The sequence below is a fragment of the Peromyscus californicus genome, unplaced genomic scaffold, assembly GCF_007827085.1.
Source record: "Peromyscus californicus insignis strain IS unplaced genomic scaffold, ASM782708v3 Scaffold_4__1_contigs__length_199733344, whole genome shotgun sequence".
Classification (NCBI taxonomy): Eukaryota; Metazoa; Chordata; class Mammalia; order Rodentia; family Cricetidae; genus Peromyscus; species Peromyscus californicus.
The window spans coordinates 168,446,778-168,467,722 of NW_026294562.1; the positions used below are offsets into that span (position 1 = coordinate 168,446,778).

The window sequence follows — 20,945 nt, forward strand, 5'->3', positions numbered from 1 at the left end:
TGTATGGGTTTAAACTAGGGCCTCTGCATGTAAGTTATGGTAATGTAGATGGGTATTTTCCTGGAACTCCTAACAGTGGAAGTGGGGGCATCTCTGACTCTGTTGCCTGCCCTTTGGACCCTTTTCTTCCTACTGGGTTGCCTCTCCCAGCTCTGATGTGAGGGATTGTGGCAAGTCTAATATAACTTGTTATGCCATGTTCTGTAGATATAGCAGGGAGGCCTGATTATTTTTTGAAGGGAAGCAGAAAAGGAGAGGATCTGGGGTAGAGGAGAAGTGGAGTTTAGGGAGGAGTGGGGGGAGGGGAAACGGTGGTCAGGATGTAATATATAAGAGGATTAAAAAAAAGGAAAGAAATACATATTAACAGGAAAACACTCATGTGCAAGGCCCCACTGTGAATGCCACTCTCGGGATGAAACACAGTATGATCTGTGCTTACGTGAAGGATTTTACATCTGTGCATTAAACAAACTGTGGATCAAAGCTATTTAGAAACCAGCTATGTCCATTGTGAAACATGGGCAGACCCTTCTCCTGTCACTCTTCCTCACTTCAAATGGATGACTGGTGCACAGGCAGCATTGGGCCTAGGTGAATTAGTTAAACAAGGGATGTATTTGAGCGTATGAAAGGATGTTTTTCTCTATGCAAACAATGCACCATTGTGACAGCAGTCTTCAAAAGTTTGAGGGCTCCTGAAATTGCTTCCCATGAATTCCGAGGTATCGCTATGTATTTCAGCCACAACCTAAGCTCTTGAGGCCTTTGAATTTTTATATACCATATTGATGGCTTTATTTTCCTTTTAAGACAATCTCACTTTAAATCCTGGCCTTCCATTGTACACACACTTATCTCAGGTTTATAGCCATGAGTCACCATGATGACTGTACCTGAGTAGTAACTAATCATTTTCATCATATAATTTTTCTCCATTCTGTAATCCATTGATAAAGAAATGACACCACTGTGCTATGGGATGAGAGGAGAGAGGTCACTAACTCATCTTGGCCAGAAGACTGGAAGACTGGTCTTCAAACTGAAGCGGTTGGAGATCTGACACTTATACTCTCCAAAATCCTCATTCCTGACAGGATCTATTCTGAGTCCACACTTTGTCGGGGACAGAGTCATCCTCTCTGTGAGCTGCAGATTCTGGTTATTGAAGATCCAACGGATGGAGATATCAGTGTCGGGTGAAATGCAGGTGAAGATCACAGATGTACCTCCTGTGACTGTGGTGTCAGTGATTCGAACAAAGGGCTGTGTCACATACTCTGTAAAGAAACGGAGGAAGGTAATAAATGACAGAAGTCCCAAGAGTTCTATCAGGCCCTCTTTATACTTTTTAAAGCTTCCAGTGGGGAGAATTTGGAGCTGTGTCTATAAACATATCTTCTACTTTGGATCTCCCACCCAGGGACTGTTCTACACTGATTCAGGCACTGTTTCCTGTGTCTCCGTTTCCCTGTAACAGGCACATCTAGCCCTCCCTAATGATCATGGCTGTGCCCATGAGTTAAGCTTAGTTATGAGCAATGGTGTGAACTTGGGATGGGGAGCTGCTCACATCAGCAGCATCTGCTACTATTCACCTGCAGAAGAGAATTCCCTAGGCTGGGCCCCTGAGGTGAAGGAGGAATCTGGAGTAGCTGCTGCCTCTGTTTCTTCCCTTGGTGCCTTGACCTTCCTGTGAAGTCTCATAAGCCCATCAGAATGACAGGCTAATGGTCCAGACACCTGTCCACTGAGCCTCAGGAGGAGATGCTCAGGTGACCTACCTAACTGCAGCTGTCATGACAGTGCACAGATGGTTCCACACTATGTGACAGTCCTATGACTTGGACAATCAGTAAAGCTGACAGCAAGCTCCCTATCAACTCTCACAGGAAATCTAAACAAAGAGTTACAAAAATCTCCCCAGTGTCACCTTGAGTCCATCCAAGGGCAAAGCTTTGGATTCAGGGCTTCCTTGTGCTCTCTGTGAGGACCTCATGGCTTCCTCAGCCAGGGACTACCTGACTCCCACAGAGTCTTTCTGGGGACATGTGCATGGTGAGAGCCCCATGTGTCTGGGCTGCAGCTGATACCCTGGGATTGAGTTTACCCAGCACAGATCCCCCTCTCTGCACATAAAGACAGGTGAGGAGTTCTGATTTATTACAGTTTGTCTACCCCATATGTGTCCTGCAGTAAGAGCCGAAACCCCAGTGTGGGACACAATGCAATGGGGGAGAGAGCAGACACAGCCCAGTCCTGACAGTTTAGTGTATGAAGTAGGATAAGCCACCCCCAGCCATCGGAAACTGTAGTCGCTTACTCTTTACATAAAATTCCACGTATGCTTTTTCAATATTGAAATCTTTGTTTAAAACTTCCAGTGTGTACATTCCTGCATCTTTCTCATTGACATCCTGGAGCATCAAGGATCCATTATTGTTCAACATCCATCCTCTTCTGTGTGCAGGCGCCCAGGAGATGGAATTGATGGTTCTGTTATATTCTACAATTTTAAGGACCGGAGTCCTAAACTTTGATTTGTACCAGACAAGGGTGAGTAGATCTTCTGGAAGATTATGAACTTGGAGAAGTACGCCTTCCCCTTCAGCAGGATACCGAGGCACCGGTTGGATCATGAGTTGGGAAGAAGTAAAAGGGTTACAGAACAGAGAAAGAGAAGCTGGGAGGGAAAACAGGAAAAAAAAAACCATCACATGGGGATCATTGTGCTTGTTGAAAAGATGATGACCTCCATCCTGAGCAGATGGATTCATTACTCAGCTTAGAGGTGCAGGTCTGTGTGTGTCTACCCCACTTAATGAAGAGCAGAAACATGACCTCCTCCTTTCCAACAGTGCCCCTGATAGTGCCATGTCCTCTTCATGGAACTGTCCCCTTGAGTGTCTACATGGCTGCTCCCTCACAGGCCTCAATCAGACACTGCACACACTCATGTACACTGGGATGTACACTTGAGATGATGCCTCCCCAGAACTCAACAGGCCTGGAACTTTCACTTTCTAAGTTTTTTCTTCAGTTTCCTTTGAGGCAACACTCAATCTCTGACTTGACCTAATTGATGCACTTGCTGCTCTGTCAAGTACTCCTTAGGTCTGGGGCTGTGTTGGGGCTGGGAGCAGTCTGATCTTCAAGGCAGGCTCAGGTCTTTAAAAGGCTTGGGTACTAGGCTGGCTGGTTTTATGACAACTTGACACAAGCTACAGTCATTTTGCAAGACAAGGCCTCAGTTGTAAACACTACTACCAGATTGGCCTGTCAGCAAGAGAATAGTTTACATTTATTTTAAATTGGGGACTCATGCAAAAGGATTCAGATCAATGCAGGCAGTTCAAGCCATGGGCCAGGAGTCCTGGGTGATGTAAGAAAGCAGGTTGAGCAAGTATGAAGAGCAAGCCAATAGAAAGCACTATATGAGCTCTATACCAGTTCCTGGATTTTATTTATGACACTCTCAATTTGGAGCTAATAAATATCCCAGTTTGATATGGATGTTCTTAAATCACTGTTCCCTATCATCTTTGAGAGACTGTAAGTATAGAGCACTAGAAAATGCTCCCTTGGGTCACTTTAGTCCAGCCTTGGAAGGAAGACAGGATTCAGGGCTCCCTGGTCTAGAGCCCCAAGAACCTCAGCTGACTCTGGCATCTTAGGCTGAGTTACTTTCCATCAAGGTCTTCCTTGATGCAGGTGGAGTCAGAAGATGGATGATGATCTATGGCCATTTGTCTCTACCAGTGTGTCCTGCACTAAGTGCTCAAACCTCCCCGTGGGGACACAGAGCAGAGGGAAGGGAGGCTAGACCAGCCATGACAGCCCTGTGTGTCTAAGCCCCACCCAGCACTGAACAGTCACAGAGAGTCACTTACTGTACACATGGAGTTGCACTTGTGTTTCTTCCTTTCCCATGTCTGTTCTCAGAACTCGTAGGGTGTACAATCCACGGTCTCTCTGAGTGACACTGTGAAGCAGCAGGGATCCATCACTGTGCAATGTCTCTCTGCCGCTGTATGCAGGCCCCCACACAGCTGACTTCCTGTCTGATATAAAGTGGGTAGCCACAACGTTCTTGAAGTCAGTCGTTCCTTTGAACCAGACAAAGCCTACAATGTTCTCTGGGGGATTGTGAATGCGTAGAAGAACACTTCCCCCTTCAGCAACGCTGGGTGGCACTAATTCAATACTGGTCTGGGCAGAGGTAGCAAGGCGCCCACACTTCCAAAGGAAAGCTAGAAGGGAAGAGAGAGATCCATCTAAATGAGACTTTTGTATTTGACTTATGAGGCCCTGTGTCCTGGCAGCTATGTCCATTGCTCAGCCTAGGATTGTGGGTTAAGTGTCTCCCTGCCCTACTTGGTGGAGGTCTGCACATGATCCCCATGTTCAGTGTCCCCACACTTGTCACTTCCACTATGTGGCTCTCTCTCTTCAGTTGTCAACATAGCCCTGTCTTACTGCCATCTGATCCCTGATCATATTTACAGTGTTAGTGTTGGGGTGATGCCTGCCTGACCTCTTCCCCTACACACCCTGTGTCTTTACTCTATGAATTTGTTCTGCTTGGGGTTGCAGCCAACACCTGAATTCACCTTCTAGCTTTCTTTACTTCAAGTCCACTCAAACTGGGACATCATAAGAACCCTGAGTTGTCTTGTATTTTTTTTTAAATAGTGCCTAGAAAAAACACAGAAACATGTGGAGACTGAATGAATGAATGATGTCCCAGAACCCTGTATGCCCATAGATTTAAGAAACTCATAGGTTTGGGAATATAATATTCACTCATTCTATTATCTTTGATTTTTTTTACACTTGTTTACATATTATACTTGTGTGTGAGTAGTGTAAGGTTTAGTCTAGTGTGTGGGGTGCATATAGGACATAGTACTTAAGTGGAGGTAAGAGGACTTCTGTTCATTGGTCTCAGCTAGCCAGACAATGAAGCAAATGCCTCTATCTATTGGACCACATCAGTGATCCACACCAGCTTGATTTTTATTTGGGCCATCAAGCTGAGAGCATCAGTCTTCAGGATATTGTGGTCATGCTGACTCACTTCATGCAAGAATAATGTCTCCCAACCCTTACTGGTAAATATTCAATGAGAGCATTCTAATGCTGAACCTCTCTCCTATTCTGTATCTTCTCCCCTGCAAACACTGAGATTCCACTCACGTCCTTGTGACACTCAGGAGACTCCAGACAGTACATCAGCCCTCTCCTCTCACACACTGTCAACTCCTGGTCTGCTCATCTGTGAGCAGAAGCCCCTGAGATGTGGTGCAGCCTTTGGACAGGAGTACAGAGTGGCCTCCATTGCCTCAGTAGGCTGATCTGTCATCCCTCTGAGGTTCTTCAGCTCCATCACAGCTCCCAAGCTCTGCTGTCCTTCCCCTATCTGAGCTGAGTCTCTTCCCAGGAAGGAGCACCTCCCAGAGTCCCATAGGCTGAGGGTGGGTCAGTGTTCAACACATTGTTCAGCCCCTCCAGTTTCAGTGCTGCCCCAAGTTCCTTTCCCATTCTCTCCTTATGTTTCTGTCTCTAGAACACGGAGTGAGAGTCAAGGGTAATGACCATCCCTGTGACATGAGAGAACTGCACTCTGCTGTGTCCCGGCCTAGGTTTGTCAGCACCAAAAAGGGACAATCTGCACAACTGTGTGACAAAGAAACCCAGCTGGGCACCCAATCTTCCCTGTGTTCTCAGTGCTCCGGAAACATGGAATTTGCTCCCAGCAGGAAGGTGACAAATCTGCCTTTGAGGCTCCAGAGGGACCAGATGAGTGATGTGTGGGGGAAAGAACAGATCTATTCTCAATGGAGTCTCCATCAGACTCGGTTCTGACTGAGGTCAAAGGTCCAAGATGTGACAGGAGTCTCACATCTCAGGTGTGTGGGAGGAGGTGACCTGATTCCTGGAAAAAGGCTGTGAGCTCCTTCAGCCTGTGCAAGATTTTCAGGACCATGCTCCCACTTTTCCTTCTTGATGAGCTGTGTAATGGGTCTGCCCATGTGCTCTGTAGTTTTTCTGAGATGTCTGGAACCTCTATTTAGTTCATTCCCCTTGGATAGCCTATATTTCCCAAAGGAAACACATAAAGTGGGAAACAGAACATGATCTCCTGGCCTTGTAGCAGACACATTAAGCAGCCTGTCTGAGAATGCTGGGACCATGATTTCCAGGTCTGTGGAAATGGGTAAAACCAGGCTACCAGGTAAGATCCTGGTTCAGGCAAGTACTTTTCTGCCAGTTCATTATGTGTCCTGATAACATCCCTGGTGTTCACCAGGGGAAATACGGCTCATGTCTGTGAAGCTGTCAGATCAGCTCAGCCTATAGCCATTTGCCTGCAGAAAAAAAATTCCCCAAGCTGGACCCAGAAGACAAGCACTTGGCAGGAGAATCTGTGTCCTCAGTCCTTCTCCTTGGGGACCATGACCTTCATATGAAATCTCATATGTCCAATGAGGACAGTTAGTTAATGGCCTGGACGGACACCTGTTGAGCTATGCTCCCCTGATGACTCTCTGAAGAAGATAGTCCAGGGGATGGAGCCCAACCAAGGTTTCAGGACAGTGCAGTCTGGTTCCACACATCACAAGACCTTCATTACTAGGGAGCTCTGTTCCCTGCCATCAGGAAGTCAAAATCCAACACTTATAAAATGCTTCTCATGGACACCTGGAGTTGATTTTCAAACAGAGGTCTGCAGGCAGGGCATCTCTGTGAGGATCTCATGTTTTCCTCAGTCACGGTCTGTCTCAAGGAAACACTCCTGGTAAGAACCTCAAAAGTTAGACAGAGGCAGATATCCTTGGCTGAATTACCCACCACACATCCACCCGTGTGCAAGGTAAACTCAAACAAAAGATTCTGATCTATGCCATTATTCTACACCATATGCATCCTGTTCAAACCCAACTGGGGCACAATGCATAGGTGTCGAGGGTCATGAGAGCATACAGCAGGTGATAACTGGTGTTCATATGTCAACCCACCAAGTGAATGACTCTTTGATGGGAAGCCCCACCTGGCAAGGCCATGAGGTTACTGACTATAAATGACCAGTTGCTAACTGTCTCTGTTTCTCTCATGTGCCACTTCATTTCTTCACTAGGAACTGCAGTCTTTCCTTAAGAACAGCTATGCTAGCCGGGCGGTGGTGGCGCACGCCTTTAATCCCAGCACTCGGGAGGCAGAGCCAGGCGGATCTCTGTGAGTTCGAGGCCAGCCTGGACTACCAAGTGAGTTCCAGGAAAGGCGCAAAGCTACACAGAGAAACCCTGTCTCGAAAAACCAAAAAAAAAAAAAAAAAAAGAACAGCTATGCTATCTCCCCATTTACCACACATTTACATGTAATGTGTTCATGTAATCTCATGATTACATCTCGGTCTTATGGGCAAGGTAGGCACAAACCACTCTCCTGTGTATGTCCAGTGAAAAAGAACTCACAGAGCTCACAGAGTTCACAATGAATCACTTACCGTGCACTTGGAGGTACATGGATGTTGTTGATAGGATTTTTGCACGTCTGTTATAGGTTCGTAGAGTATAGTATCCTGTGTCCTTCTGGGTGACGTTTTCCAGCAACAGAGATCCATTGTGATATACTGTCTCTCTACCGCTGTGCACAGGCCCTGTCACACTTAAATTGTTGTGTAGTGTATACATTGCAATTCCTTGTTTCATATTTGTTAGTCCTTTGAACCAGGCTAAGGCCGTAAGATTTTCTGGCAGATGGTGGACAAGGAAAAGGACATTTTCTCCTTCGGCCACTAGGGGCGGCAGTGATTCAATGGTCACATCGGCAGTGGTGGACAGGTGCCAGAAAGTTAAAAGGGAGGCTAGAAAGGAATTGAGAAAAAAAACCACCAATATTAAATGGGTGTGATCATCACTCCGCTTAGGTGTGTGAATAGGGGTGTGCAACATGACTTCCATTGACTCAAAGTGTCTGAGTGTGTCAGTAACTCTCTTAGTAATTATCTGCTCAGGTGTCTGCCTGGTTCCCCACTTGGTGTCCCATATCCTCCTTACAGAGAGTATTTGGAGTGAGGAGCAATGCCTCTCTGAACTCCTCCTCTGGAAAGTCCTCACTTCTGATCATTTTTCTCTGTTCCCTCTATGACTGTAGTCAACCCACGATGTCCTCTTTTGGATATACTGACATCAGTTCCGCTAGAACCAGAGCTTTTTGTTTGTGTGTTTGTTTTTGTTTGGGGGTTTGGGGTTTGGTTTTAGTTTTGTTTATTTGAGACAGGGTTTCTCTGTGTATCCTTGGAACTTGCTCTGTAGACCAGACTGGCCTTGAACTCACAGAGATCACCTGACTCTGCCTCCCAAGTGCTGAGATTAAAGGCCACTGCTGGGCAGAACCAGGGATTTGTAGGAGCAGGATTAGTCTGACCTTTTTGGAAGGTTCAGTTCCTGAAAAAGACTCAGACACCAGTGGACAAAGGAAAAAAAGAAGAAAGGGAGAAGGAGTTTGTCTCCATGGATTTATCTTCATAATTGCTAGGATTGGAGCTTATGACAATAATTATACTCAAGTGTGAAATGAATGATTTGAGATTTACTTATGTGAATATATGTGTGTATTTGCGAAAGCTGCTGCCTTCTTGTGCACATATGAAGATGTTTTCCACAAATATGTGTGGGGGCACACGTGTCAGGGTGTGCATGTGTGGGTGCTGCCACAGCATCTGTGTGGAGGGCAGAGTAGAGCCTGCAGGAGTCTGTTCTCTATCTACTGTGTGGGAGCTGAGGGTTGGTTTCAGGTTGTCATATCTTCACACACTGAGACATCGCACTAGCCCTCCCCTGTTTGATTTCTGTTTGGAGGGTCGTGCTGTCATGGTTGGGAACAGCTGTCTTGAGAACATTGCAGCCAATGTAACTCACTGTGAACATGGAGTGCTTGACCCTTCTCCCTTACCGTCATCACCTGCTGTCCTCTGAGAACTTCAGGCCGCTGAGCCTCTGTCCCTCACTGTACCTTCTGCCCCATGACTGCAAACAGAAACCTTGAGTCTCCTCTCAGGATCCTGACTCTTTAGGAGACTCCCACTTGCTTCTGAGTTCCCCTCCCCACACAGTTAGAGAGTGAGGACCCTTACCTGTGAGCAGAAGCCCCTGCCAGAGGGTACACCCTTTGCAGAGAAGCACAGAGGACTCCTCCATCAATCTTCTCACTTGCTGTCCTCCCTCTGAGGAGAAGAGATTCAGCTCCAACACAGAACTCAGGCTCTGCTGTTCTTCCTTTGGGGCTGAGATTTTTCTGAGACAGGAGCACTTCCCAGAATCCAAAGGGTGGTGAGTGATGGGGTTTGAGTCCAACACACTGCTCAATCCCTTCTACTCTCCGTGCTGTCCTGCATCTCCCTCAAATTCCCTTTTTGTTTCTCCTCCAAGCAACACATTGAGCAACAAGGCTGATAAGCATCCCCATGCCCTCAGAGAACAACGGCTCATCCCAGGGCTGACGCCTGTTGTGTCCTTGCCTTAGGTCTGTCAGCACCAAAGAGTGAGCTTCATCACGTGTATGTGTCCTAGCTTCATCACGCCTATGTGTCCTTGTCACACAGAGACCCAGCTGAGCCCAGACTCTACCCTGCATTCTCAGTGCTCTTGGAAAGTGGAATTTACCCCCAGTAATAAGGTGACAGAAACGTCTCTGAGGGCTGAAAAGAGACAAGCTGAGTGATGACTAGGTATGATGATCAGTCCTTTATCACTAATGACACCAGTCAAATTAAAGATACAAGAGAGAGGTTCAGGAGCAGTTGTGTGAGGAGTTTCATGTGCTCAGTGTTGGGAAAGAGGTGACCTGTGTGTCCTTGAAAGGGCTGTGGACTCCATCTCCCTATGGATGGTTTCAAGGTAATATTCTAGCATTATGTGTTGGCTGAACCCATGTCCTTTCTGGCCTTCCTGGGTCACGTTTGCCCTTTTACAGGTGATTCCCCGGTGGTAATCTGGTCTTCCCCTATGAGAGATGCCAGGAGAGAGGACAACGTCATGGTCCCCATGCAAAAAGGTGTTCTCAGACAAAGAAAGGAGCCAGTAGGTCAGAGCAGGGCCTAGGGAGAGAGCTCAAGGTTAGTAGGGACAGAGATGGAAAGCAGTCTGCTAGATCATGACTCAAGAAACAATTTTCATAGCATTGAGCGTGTACCCTGCTATCGCCCCCTGGAGATCACTGGGAGAACTGCAATGTCATGTCTAGGGCTACAGCAAGCATGGTCTAGAAGCCAAATGTGAACTTCCCTGATATGTTCAGCACAGGTGGGATGCAGGCCCTGTCATCCTGACCACTGTGCTCTTCAGGACTCCTAATTCCATCTACTGCAGGATGGGTCTAGACAGGGTTCAAGATTTGTCCTGGGAAGCCCTGGACTAAAGTTGGAAGTGGTGTGAACACAGAGGAAGAGCATTCTCGGGAGGAGCCTTGTGCTCAGGAAATTTCAGAAGAAAACACTAGGACATTTCTCTTGAGATTAAAAAGACAGGACACAGATGAACTTAGTAATGAAAGCAGAGGCAGGGGGATCTCTTAGATCTAGACCAGATTGGTCTGTGGAGCAAGTTCCAGAACAGCTGGGGCTACAGAGAAATCCTGTCTGGTGAAAAAAAAAAAAAAAAGGAGAGGACACTAATGTAGGGGTTGCACGTGCACTTTCTGGCCAATCACTGCTGTCTATATCCTAACTTCTCTTTGCCCGGGTGTTCTGAGGGGGGTTGCTCTTGAGTACAAATCACATTAATTCAAATAGGCGTGACTTCCCTATACATTGTTCTCTGTTTCTTACTCTTACTGTGATAAAAAAAAAAAAAAAAAAAAAAAAAAGCACCCTGAAAAAAGAGCAATTTAGAAGAGAGAGTAGAGTCCATTTCCCTTCTGGCCTGTGTTGTATTATAGCACTGAAGGAATCAAGGCATAAAACGTGCTATTTGCTGGTTCATTTGCAGGCTCACACTCTGGCTCATGCTTAGCTAGCTTTCTTATACAATCAAGGACCATCTACCTTGGAATGATGCTGTACTGATATCCTCTGATAAACCTGTTCCAGTGCCCTCAAAGGCAATGATTTTCAAGTAAATCCTACAGATAGGACAGAATAAGGCTTCCCATTGAGCTTCCCTGAGAAGTACCCACAGACTGTATGTAATCTGGAACTCTATGTACAGAAATCTCAAACACAAGACCAGGAGAGTGCCTGTCAATCAGCTAAATGAGCAGCCTGGATCATAACATGGGCCAATATTCTCAGGAGTATGATGGTGATGGAGATGAGGCAAGGTCCCCAAAAACAAATGAGTCTCAGAATGATCTAGGAAAGTGAAGAACAAGGGGTACAGGTAAGCTTGAGGCAAAATCATTGTCTTGTCCTGTAATGCTCTGTATTTTACAGGTAAGGACCATAAAGAGATATTTCCTGAAATATTAGTTGCTATTTTCTTTCTTTCTCTCTCTTTCTTCTTTCTTCCTTCCTCCCTCCCTCCCTTCATTTTTCTTTCTTTCCTCATTTCTGTCTTTCTTTACATGTGTATGGTTATTTTTACCGCATGTATATCTGTGAACCACAAGTATGCCTGGTGCACACAGAAACCAGAAGGTACCATTGGATCCCTGGGAAATGAAATCACAGATTGCTTGTGAGCTGCCGTGGGTGTCCTGGGAGCACAACCTCAGTCCTCTACAAGAGCAATCATTGCTCTTACCCACTGAGCCATCTCTCCAGCACTCCCAGGTGGATATTTGCAGAGGCAAATATTACTGTAGATGGCAGAGGTGTGTTTGGCAGAACTAGGTTAGGGATTTTGGACTTTAACATTTTCTATATGAGACGATTGTTACTCATACCAAGACCTAAGGCCAATCTCTGAAAGGATTACTTCTCTAAGAAGCACAATGAGGTATGATGAGAGACAGATGTAAAGTTGTTTGAAATAGTGACTTCCTGGGCAGAGAGAGTCCTGAGTTAGATGCAGGGTCCATTGGAAGGAAGAAAGAAAAGCCCTGTCCTTTGCCTTTATGGAGTAGTGGCAGCAGAATTCCAGATAACACATGATTTCCTGTCCAGAAGCCTGGTTGCAGAGTCCTGGAATTTTGCACAAATTCTCCTGTGGCAGGTAGTTTAGTTCTAGAGCCAAATCTAACTATCCATTTGTTTTCACTTCCTGGGACAGACATCCCCTGAAGTTGCTGATGACCAAGATTAACATCTCTGGAAAACAGCTCCTCTCCATCCACAGAAACCTGAGAAAGTCTCTTAGGTGAAGACACTGTATACAAGGTTGTACACAGACAGCTTGTCTGTCACCCATGGCCTGTGTGAGGCAGATCTACACATTGAGGTTTCTGTGTCTCAGTTTCCCAATGATAGCACACTCGGTAAGTGAATGTTGCCATGGTGATAAGGTAACCTAAAATGTGAACAAGGCCCTGACACTGGGACAGGACAGCAGTATGAATCAGCACTATCTGTTACTACGTGCCTGCAAGAGAGAATTGCCTAGACTTAATCCCTGAGGATGTGCAGTCATCAGGAAAATTTACACCCTCTGTCCCACCCCTTGGTGGCCCTGATTGTCTTGTGAAGACTCATAAGCCCATCAGAACCATTGGCTAATGTCCTGGGCACCAATGCTGCTTGAGTGTCTATGCTGAGACTCAGAAGGAGATGCCCAGGTGACTATTTGGTGCCCAAGCATTTTGTGGAATCTCCTGGAGTTGGAGTGAAGTAAGATTGTGATTCCTCTTCACATACAACACTAATAGCCTATATTGTTTGAGGAATCTCTTGGACTAACCTGACCAAGAATTTGAAAGGAGGTTTCTCATCCCTGGTTCTGGATTTCTATAAATCAATGGCTCTTGGTGTGGATCATTCTCATGCCAACTTCATTTAAAAATATGTGTATATGATGTAATTTTAGGTAAACGTAATATAATAATGTGAGTCCTTGTAATTTTTCAAATATCCTTAATGCTATATATCCCTCTTCTATCCTTCCTCCTCTGCATCGCACTCATTCACATCCACCGGTTAAGGACCCCCCTCCCTTTTTCCACTCCCCTTTCATAGCATCTGAACAATGCTGATCCTACCCCCAATGTCTCTTTTAACTTTCCTACTTCTCTAGGTATTCCAGAGACTATATCACTGTCTTCCTTGGTCTCAGTTACTCAGTCGTTATATTTTCCAGCTCCACTCATCTACCTGCAAGTTTTATGCTTTCTTTTTCCTTACAGCTGAATACTTTCACTGGGTCTATGCATCCCATTTTAACATAAACTGCATAATCGTCCCAGTAGATGCAGAAACATTCTTTGACAACATCTAGCATGTCTTCATGGAACAAGTCCTGGTGAGAGTAAATGATGGGAGGGGAATACATCGATATAACACAGGGTACACAGGACAAAGCCACAGTCGGGACATTTTAATTGTGCTGAAATGTGATTTTATTTGTATGTTAATAAACAAAGTTTGCCTGGAGGTCAGAGGTCACATAGTGAGGTCACATAGCGAGCCATAAGCAGAAGTCCCGTGGTGGTAGCACACGCCCTGAATCCAATCACATGACAGGCAGGGTCTCTGTGTGGTCAAGGACACAGCCAAGCCTGGTGACACGAGCCTTTAATCCCAGTACCAACCATAGAGACCTGGAGGTCCGTATAGACCAGACAGTGATGAGGAAGTCATGTGGCTGGGCCTAGAGCCAATGAGAAAGCAGAAGAGAAAGGGAATAAAAACACAGGTTACACAGGAAGAAGCTCTCCCTGGGGAAGCGACGAGGTGGTAAGGTAAGGTAGTCGTGGCTCTTCGCTAGTGCTCTGATCTCTTTGGCTGTTACCTCTGCATGTGGCTCTGTGTGTCTTATTTAATAAGGCTGTTTAGAAATTCGTCTACATGTGGCGCCCACATGGCAAGAATTCATTAAAACACCGTTGGTGGCCTTACAGGACAGAGGTTACAGGCCCCAGGCCTGGCCGGAGCTACAAGCGGTCTGGCCACATCCAGTCAGAGCAGCACGTGACCGGAGCTACCAGCTGCTACACACAGCTGGAGCTACTTGCGGCCAGATCACCAGCTCACGTGGCCGGAGCTTAGAGGGGCCAGAACTACAAGCAGCTCAGGCCCGAAACGGCTCAAGCCGGAGCACGTGACCGGACTTTAGCTTTTTTCTCCTCTTCTGGTAGATAGTAGATGTGCTCCCCCCCCCTCTCTGCAACCACGTTGTTTGTTCAGTTTCTGTGAAATCCTATGAGCCCAGGTTACTTAATTCTGTGGGTTTTCTTGTGATGTCCTTGACCTCTCTGAATCCCACAATCCTTCCTCCCTCTCTTCAGCAGGATTTCCTGAGCTCTGCCTCATGTTTGATCGTGGGTCTGCATCTGTTTCCACCAGTTGCTGCATGAAGCCTCTCTGATGACAATTGGGCTAGGCACCAATCTCTGAGTATAGCAGGATATCGCTAGGCATCATTACTTTGATTTTTCTCTACAGTCCTCGTTGGTTCCGTCCTAGGTCTCTGGGCCATCTAGCCTCTGGGTCCTGGCATTCTAGGCAGTGTCAGGGGTGGGCTAATCTCTTGGCATGGGTCTGAGGCTGGACCAGTCATTGGTTGGCCACTCCCACAATCTCTATGTCACCCTTACCTCAGCACATCCCATAGTCAGAACACAATGTAGGTCTAAGGTGATATAGCTCAGTTGGGGTCCAGACACCTCCATTAGAAGTCTTGCCTAGGCACAGGAAGTTGCCAGTTCTGTGTAGGATTCCACTATTGCCGGGAGTGTTAGCTGGGGTCATCCTTGTAGATTCCTGGGAGATTCCTTTGCACCAGGTTTCTACTGACCCTGAAATACCCCCTTCCCCATTGGTTCTTTCCGTACTCTCCCCCAAACCACCCCACCTGATTCCCGACCCCACCCCCACCTTGATTGGACATACTTTACAGCCAGTTTTCTGTAATTGTTAATCTCAGACCTTAGAAACTAATATCATATATATTGTTTTCAAGTCTGATCCTTAAACACATTAGAAAACTTACTCAGACTTTTGTAACTTATAAAAGCCATTTAGTTTCCCATTCTAAAGCCATTTATCCATATAATCTTTATACATCAATCTTTATGCATTAAATAATTTTTATATTTTTATACCTTATCTCCTTATCTTTACAGCAATTTTATTTTTAAAAACACTATAGTAGTATACATAGATTTCCCTTTATTATTTTTAAAATAAAATGAATTGGGAGGGCCAATTCACCTCCTTTTTTGGGGGGGGGGTTGTTCTTGGAGACAAGGTTTCTCTGTGTAGTTTTGGTTCCTGTCCTGGATCTCGCTCTGTAGACCAGGCTGGCCTCGAACTCACAGAGATCTGCCTGGCTTTGCCTCCCAAGTGCTGGGATTAAAGACATGTGCCACGGCAGCCCGGCTTACTTCCTTTTATTGTGAAGGAGTATTAACATTCAACAAATTTTGTTGTGATCATTTTAGGCTGCCATGGCTGAAGGTAGAAAGAGAGTAGTTCAACCTAGAAGATAGACCAGAAGTCCTGTATTGGATCTTCAAAGATCCATTTGATTATTAATACGGACTTAAAGACACCACAGAGATTAAAATATCCTCAAAATCTTTAACTGTCTGTATTTATGTATACATACACTGTCTCAACCAGATGTTTCATAAATATCTTTTGAGGAGAAGTTTCCATGTTTGAATCAAGATGCTAATTGGAATAGACCTCATCATCATCTGGTGAATTGCCTGCCTCTCAATCATCTTTTGGGCTACCAGGTCTCCCTCTGTATAGTTTGGCTCTATGCATCCTGTGTATTTGGTAGAAAGATGGGAACATTTGTGGTTTGCCACAATCTGGCCTTTGCTGTGGGTGTCCTGCCTGCTTTCCTGTCCCTGTGTTTCCTAATGTATCTAAGAATACATGGGAAGCAGCACCGTACATCCACCAGGGGGCGCTGTCTCCCAACAGCGGGGGAGGTTAATAGGTTAATGGTGGCTCCTTGGGTTCTTCTATTCACCAGTGGAGCAAAAAGAAAGGTACCTTTCTACCTGTACAATTTACAAAGAGAAGGAAAGACCAGGCGGTGGTAGTGCATGCCTTTAATCCCAGCACTCGGGAGGCAGAGCCAGGCGGATCTCTGTGAGTTCGAAGCCAATCTGGTCTAGAGAGCGAGTTCCAGGACAGCTACAAAAACAACATAGAGAAACCCTGTCTCGAAAAAAACAGAGAGTCAGAGAGAGAGAGAGAGAGAGAGAGAGAGAGAGAGAGAGAGAGAGAGAGAGAGAGAGAGAGAGAGAGAGAGAGAGAGAGAGAGAGAGAGAGTGAGAGAGAGAGAGAGAGCTGTCACCCTCTTTCACACCCTGCAGGGATGCTCACCTGGTCTCTTGCTGTCCTGTGTGTTCTTGCTGCTCTAGGCCTGGCCTAGAAATACCAACACGGCAGGAAAAACAGAAGCCACAAGAGCAGAAGCAGAGCTGGTGGCTCCACCAGTTTTCCTGGCTTGAGGTTCTGGAAGTCACAACAAAAGCTGAGTGATTGTACTCCACAGGGGCTTCCCGACCACGCCTCCCACTCTCTTAGGAGGGATGCTTGCCCTATTTTCTCACCAAGGAGTGTAGGGACCTCAATGTTCTTGCTGCGGTGTCTCAGGCGGCAGGTGAAGTGTGGTTCCTGTCCAGGAAGAACCCAAACAGACACCCAGGTCTGGTAGGTCCCATCTCCGCTGGGCAGGATGGTCCCAGGCCCAAAGGTATGCTGCTGTGCCGGCTTCCCATGCTGAAGCCAGGCCAGGATGGCCACAGCAGGATTCAGATTAAAAGCCCAGCATGTCAGGGTGATCCTGCCCAGTTTGTGCACTTTGCTGGTCACTGTCATGTTTGGGGAACCTGAGAGATGATAAAGCGGGTCAGTTAAGATGAGGACCTTTCAATCTCTGAATGGAGTGTCGCCCAGAAGAATCGTCTTGTTCACATTCACTGCCCGGCGCCCACTGGACGGCACAGCTCTCAGTGGTTATAGGACTGTGGGAGGCTGGGGCTCGGCTCCACTGGCCCCTGATGCTCTTGAGAGTCAGTCCCTTCTTTACATGCTGATGATGAGAGGACATGGTGTCCCTGCTGTCACGGGCCAGCAGTCCCTCTTTCCAGCACAGGTCACAGATGAACAACAGGCACTGAGAGGACAGAGGCTCAGTGTTTATAGGGGCCACAGATCAGACCGTGGTGGGCTGTGCCTCTTCTCTAGGACAAAGCCAGCTCCGCAGTCTCTAGGGGACAGGGGAGGGACTCTCTAAGTACAGTCAGCTGACTGTGGCCATGATTCTTTGTTCCTGGATTTATCCAAAAACTGATGACCAGTATCTTTCTTCCTCCACTAATATCCCAGGACAACCTCTATTTTCTGTTACAAGATTTATCTAAAGCTTTAAACATCACATTTCAGATCCCAGACAGGTCCATTATCATAACACTAGAAAGGTAGAGGCAGGTGGTAGGTGAATTATGAAACTCTGTTTTCTGAAAAAGACAAGCCAAATAAAAAATAAAAAGTTGATCTTTTAAATATTTTAGAATTGTTTACTTTATTTTATGTATATAAATGTTTTGCCTGCAAGAATGTACATGTACCATGTGTAACCTAGTGCTTACAAAAGTCATCAAAAGGTTTTGGATCCCCTAGAACTGGAGTGACAAATGATATTAAGCCCCCTAATGGATACTGGGCATTTACCCTGGGTCCTCTGCAAGAGCAACCAGTGCTCTTACCCACTGAGCCATCTGCCAAACCCCAACTTGGGGTGTGGGGATGGCAAAGACACAGGTTAGAAACAAAGCATGTCAGAGTGTGCCACCCCACTGCAGAACTGTGGTGGGTCACAGTCATCTCCTGCACACTGCTGAAAGACGAGGCAGAGCTCAGTGGGGCTGAGGACCCCAAAGGCCTTTCCTAGTGAGAACCTGAGGGCAGGAACAACCAGTTATTATATAGTGTCACCCTGTAGATGTTTTCTCCAGCCTCCTTTCCCTGGGAGACAGGCCACCTGTGGTCAGATGAGTATATGAGATTCACACACAGCTCCATTGGCCCTGACAGTCTATGGGTGTCAGCCCCCACCTACCTGGAGAACTTGAGAGCACATGAAAATCTCGCTGTCAGAGGCCAGCTGATCTGGCCTGTGATGCAGAAGACTTTGTAGACACTGATGGGACATGAGCTTCCCTGTTCCACAGGGACTGGACACCTGACCTCAGTGGACTGTAGCTCCTTATGCCACAGAAGAAAAGAAAGCCTGTTCTAAATGCTCTAAGGCACAGTGAGGGACCAGCCTTCCTAGGACAGGGAACTGACCGGGGACCTGATGGTTTGCCTAAGGCTTTAAGATTTCCCCTTGAAGATCCCTAGATGATCAGTGGTTTCTTCATCCTGACTGCCCTCTCACCACCCTGGGTTCTGTGGACACTCTTTGTGGGAGTCTCTGTGAACATGATGCCCAGCAGAGAATGTCGATCCATAATAGGCAAGAAGGAAGTCTGGTTCAACACTGAGCAGTAGCCAGTGTTAGTTTAAACTTTGAGAGTCTGATCCTGGGTAGTTTGATTTAAGTATATTTAAGTTCAGTACAATTGGCAAAGAAGATTCCTGGTGATGATTAACTTAATCCTGTGTGTGCACAAAGCTTAGGACATGACTACATCAAAAGTCTTGTAAGGTACCAGTGACATCATCCATCAAAATAGATTCTATAGGTTAACTGAAGAAATAGGCTCATGATAAACAAGTTCATGATGAAGGTCTAGAGGAGGATAGTGTTGTAGATTGAATGAGTCAAACAAGATTAAGATAAGGGACTTGGGGAGCCTGTGTGCCCTGATCATACAGATTGCTCAAAGATCAGAAGGCTCTTACCCTTGTCTCTCTGCTCCCAAATTCCTGGGTGAAAAACATCTCTCCCTTTGGAGAGACAACCCTTTGTGTTCAACATTCTCCTGATTCCCAGATGCTTATCAGTGAGCACAAGGACCCAAAGGCCCACTACTGCTCTGTGTTTTTGTCACAAGATTAAATTGAAGAAGAAGCACTGAACTTGATCTTCCTTAATCAAGACCAGAACAAGAGCAAAATGACTTTGACCCATGACACAGAATAGGTTGTGAACCAGCTCCAGGTGCAGAAGTCTCCCATCTCAGCTCTCCATCATGATGACCCCATCTAAGGGACAGGACTCCACACACCCAGTTGTCTCAGTTCTTCAAAGTAAGCATCCCAGAATGTAGGGCAATGGAGTGAAATCTATGGTTACTGATACTTGGGGACTTTTAGCTATGGACTCATGTCAGAGACACAAAAGCCTCCCCACTTAATGTGTACAACAGAGGCTCTGGAGGAGATTACTCACACTCTATTTGAGTGTCCCTTAGGCTATGTGATGCTTGTCTAATTTAGTGAGAACCCAGCACCTCATAAGCACTGTGGCAAGATGCAGACAGACACAGTGAATGGACCCATGCACCCATAGTCAGTACCTGTATCCATCAATTGGTTCCCCAAATAAATCGAATATCTCTGGAGACGGTCAGGACATATGCCATTCAGAAAAGTCTTAACTTGTTCCACACTGGGGCCATGCCTCTCCCAGAAGGTCTTGGATGAGTGTGCTGAAGGCATGGACACTTTCCACGTTTGGCTCTTCTGGTCAAAGGTGAGGAAGTCGCCCGGCGGTGGTGGCGCACGCCTTTAATCCCAGCACTCGGGAGGCAGAGCCAGGCGGATCTCTGTGAGTTCGAGGCCAGCCTGGACTACCAAGTGAGTTCCAGGAAAGGCGCAAAGCTACACAGAGAAACCCTGTCTCGAAAAACCAAAAAAAAAAAAAAAAAGGTGAGGAAGTCTTGCCCATCATAGCCCAAGCGCCAGAAGCTTCCAGTGTTGTTTCCTTGGGTTTCACAGCCGAAAGTTGCCTGAAGGGTGTGAATGCCTGGCCATACCAGGCAGAGACTTGTCACCTTATTTTTTAAGGACCTTATTTCCCTCTGGTCTTAAGGTGAGTTGGGCACATCCTGTGACCTCTCAGGATTCAGGTCCTGCATCCCTCACAGAAGCATCACTAGTTTATTCAATCATCCTAGCTATGTCCAGCCCCAACCCTGACTTTAGAGACCAGAATTGAATTATGTGCTTCTGTCTCTGCCTACTCACCTCCATGCTGGCCCTTCTGGGTCATGACCTCAGTCAGCATCCTCCTGAGTTGCTCCTCCTTCTCCTGCATGCCCTCAGTCTCTCTTGCCCAAATCTCAGCTCCTCCTTGTCCCTTGATCCTAGGCCCCCAAAGCTCTGCTCTTCTCCTGTAGCCATCATAGAGCAGGAAGAGCTCATTGTCAATGTATCCCTGGGCCCTGAATTGGGACTTCCTTGACACCTCCAGAGACAAGGCCATGAGGTCATAGTGCAGAGTATGGGTTCCTGAGAGAGGAAGAGAAAGATGACACAATTAACAAGTTGATGGTTTTCACAGTCAGCTCTGCCTTAAGGAATTGAGCTCAGACTGTACTGTGTTCCTGTGTGAGTGTGAGAAGCCAAGTGGAGTGTTTCGTTAGAGCATGAAAGAGAAAAGGAGTAGGAGAGTGAGAGTCAGAAAGACTGTAGTAGAGAGATGTAAAATGGCCTTCTGGTGTCTGACGGCCTTGGCACTACAGATCTATGGTGGTCTGTGTGTAGTGTGCTGCTACCCAGGGCCCTGGTGTTGTCTGGGCCTGGGCTGCTCCTGAGGGTATGTGTGTGTCTGTGGCCCTACAGCAGCCAGGGCCTGATTCAATATTTGTGGTTCCTGTTGCAACCGAAGTCTGTGTGGTTTCCTGAGTCTGATCAGCCAACCTGGACCATGTTGGTGCCC

The 20,945-nt window shown here is 46.5% G+C and overlaps 3 protein-coding genes across 3 annotated transcripts in view; all 3 read right to left on the reverse strand.

Moving 5' to 3' along the window:
- Positions 1 to 1,005: 1,005 nt before the first annotated feature.
- Positions 1,006 to 9,203, reverse strand: LOC128124058 (pregnancy-specific glycoprotein 22-like). Its single transcript, XM_052760294.1, has 5 exons — positions 9,140 to 9,203; positions 7,508 to 7,867; positions 3,891 to 4,250; positions 2,324 to 2,683; positions 1,006 to 1,280 (listed from the first exon to the last, which is right to left on the reverse strand). The coding sequence occupies exons 1-5, from the start codon at positions 9,201 to 9,203 to the stop codon at positions 1,006 to 1,008; spliced, it is 1,419 nt and encodes a 472-aa protein (XP_052616254.1).
- A 7,237-nt stretch (positions 9,204 to 16,440) lies between these two features.
- Positions 16,441 to 17,604, reverse strand: LOC128125617 (MHC class I-like protein MILL2). The gene is made up of 2 exons (XM_052763195.1): positions 16,666 to 17,604; positions 16,441 to 16,567 (listed from the first exon to the last, which is right to left on the reverse strand). The coding sequence occupies exons 1-2, from the start codon at positions 16,931 to 16,933 to the stop codon at positions 16,470 to 16,472; spliced, it is 366 nt and encodes a 121-aa protein (XP_052619155.1). The 5' UTR covers positions 16,934 to 17,604; the 3' UTR covers positions 16,441 to 16,469.
- Positions 17,605 to 20,243: 2,639 nt separating this feature from the next.
- Positions 20,244 to 20,945, reverse strand: part of LOC128124059 (MHC class I-like protein MILL1) — a 28,850-nt gene continuing 28,148 nt past the window's right edge. The window contains exon 2 of the mRNA XM_052760295.1: positions 20,244 to 20,515. Within this exon, the coding sequence (XP_052616255.1) occupies positions 20,244 to 20,515 (272 nt within the window). The remainder of the gene's footprint in view (positions 20,516 to 20,945) is intronic.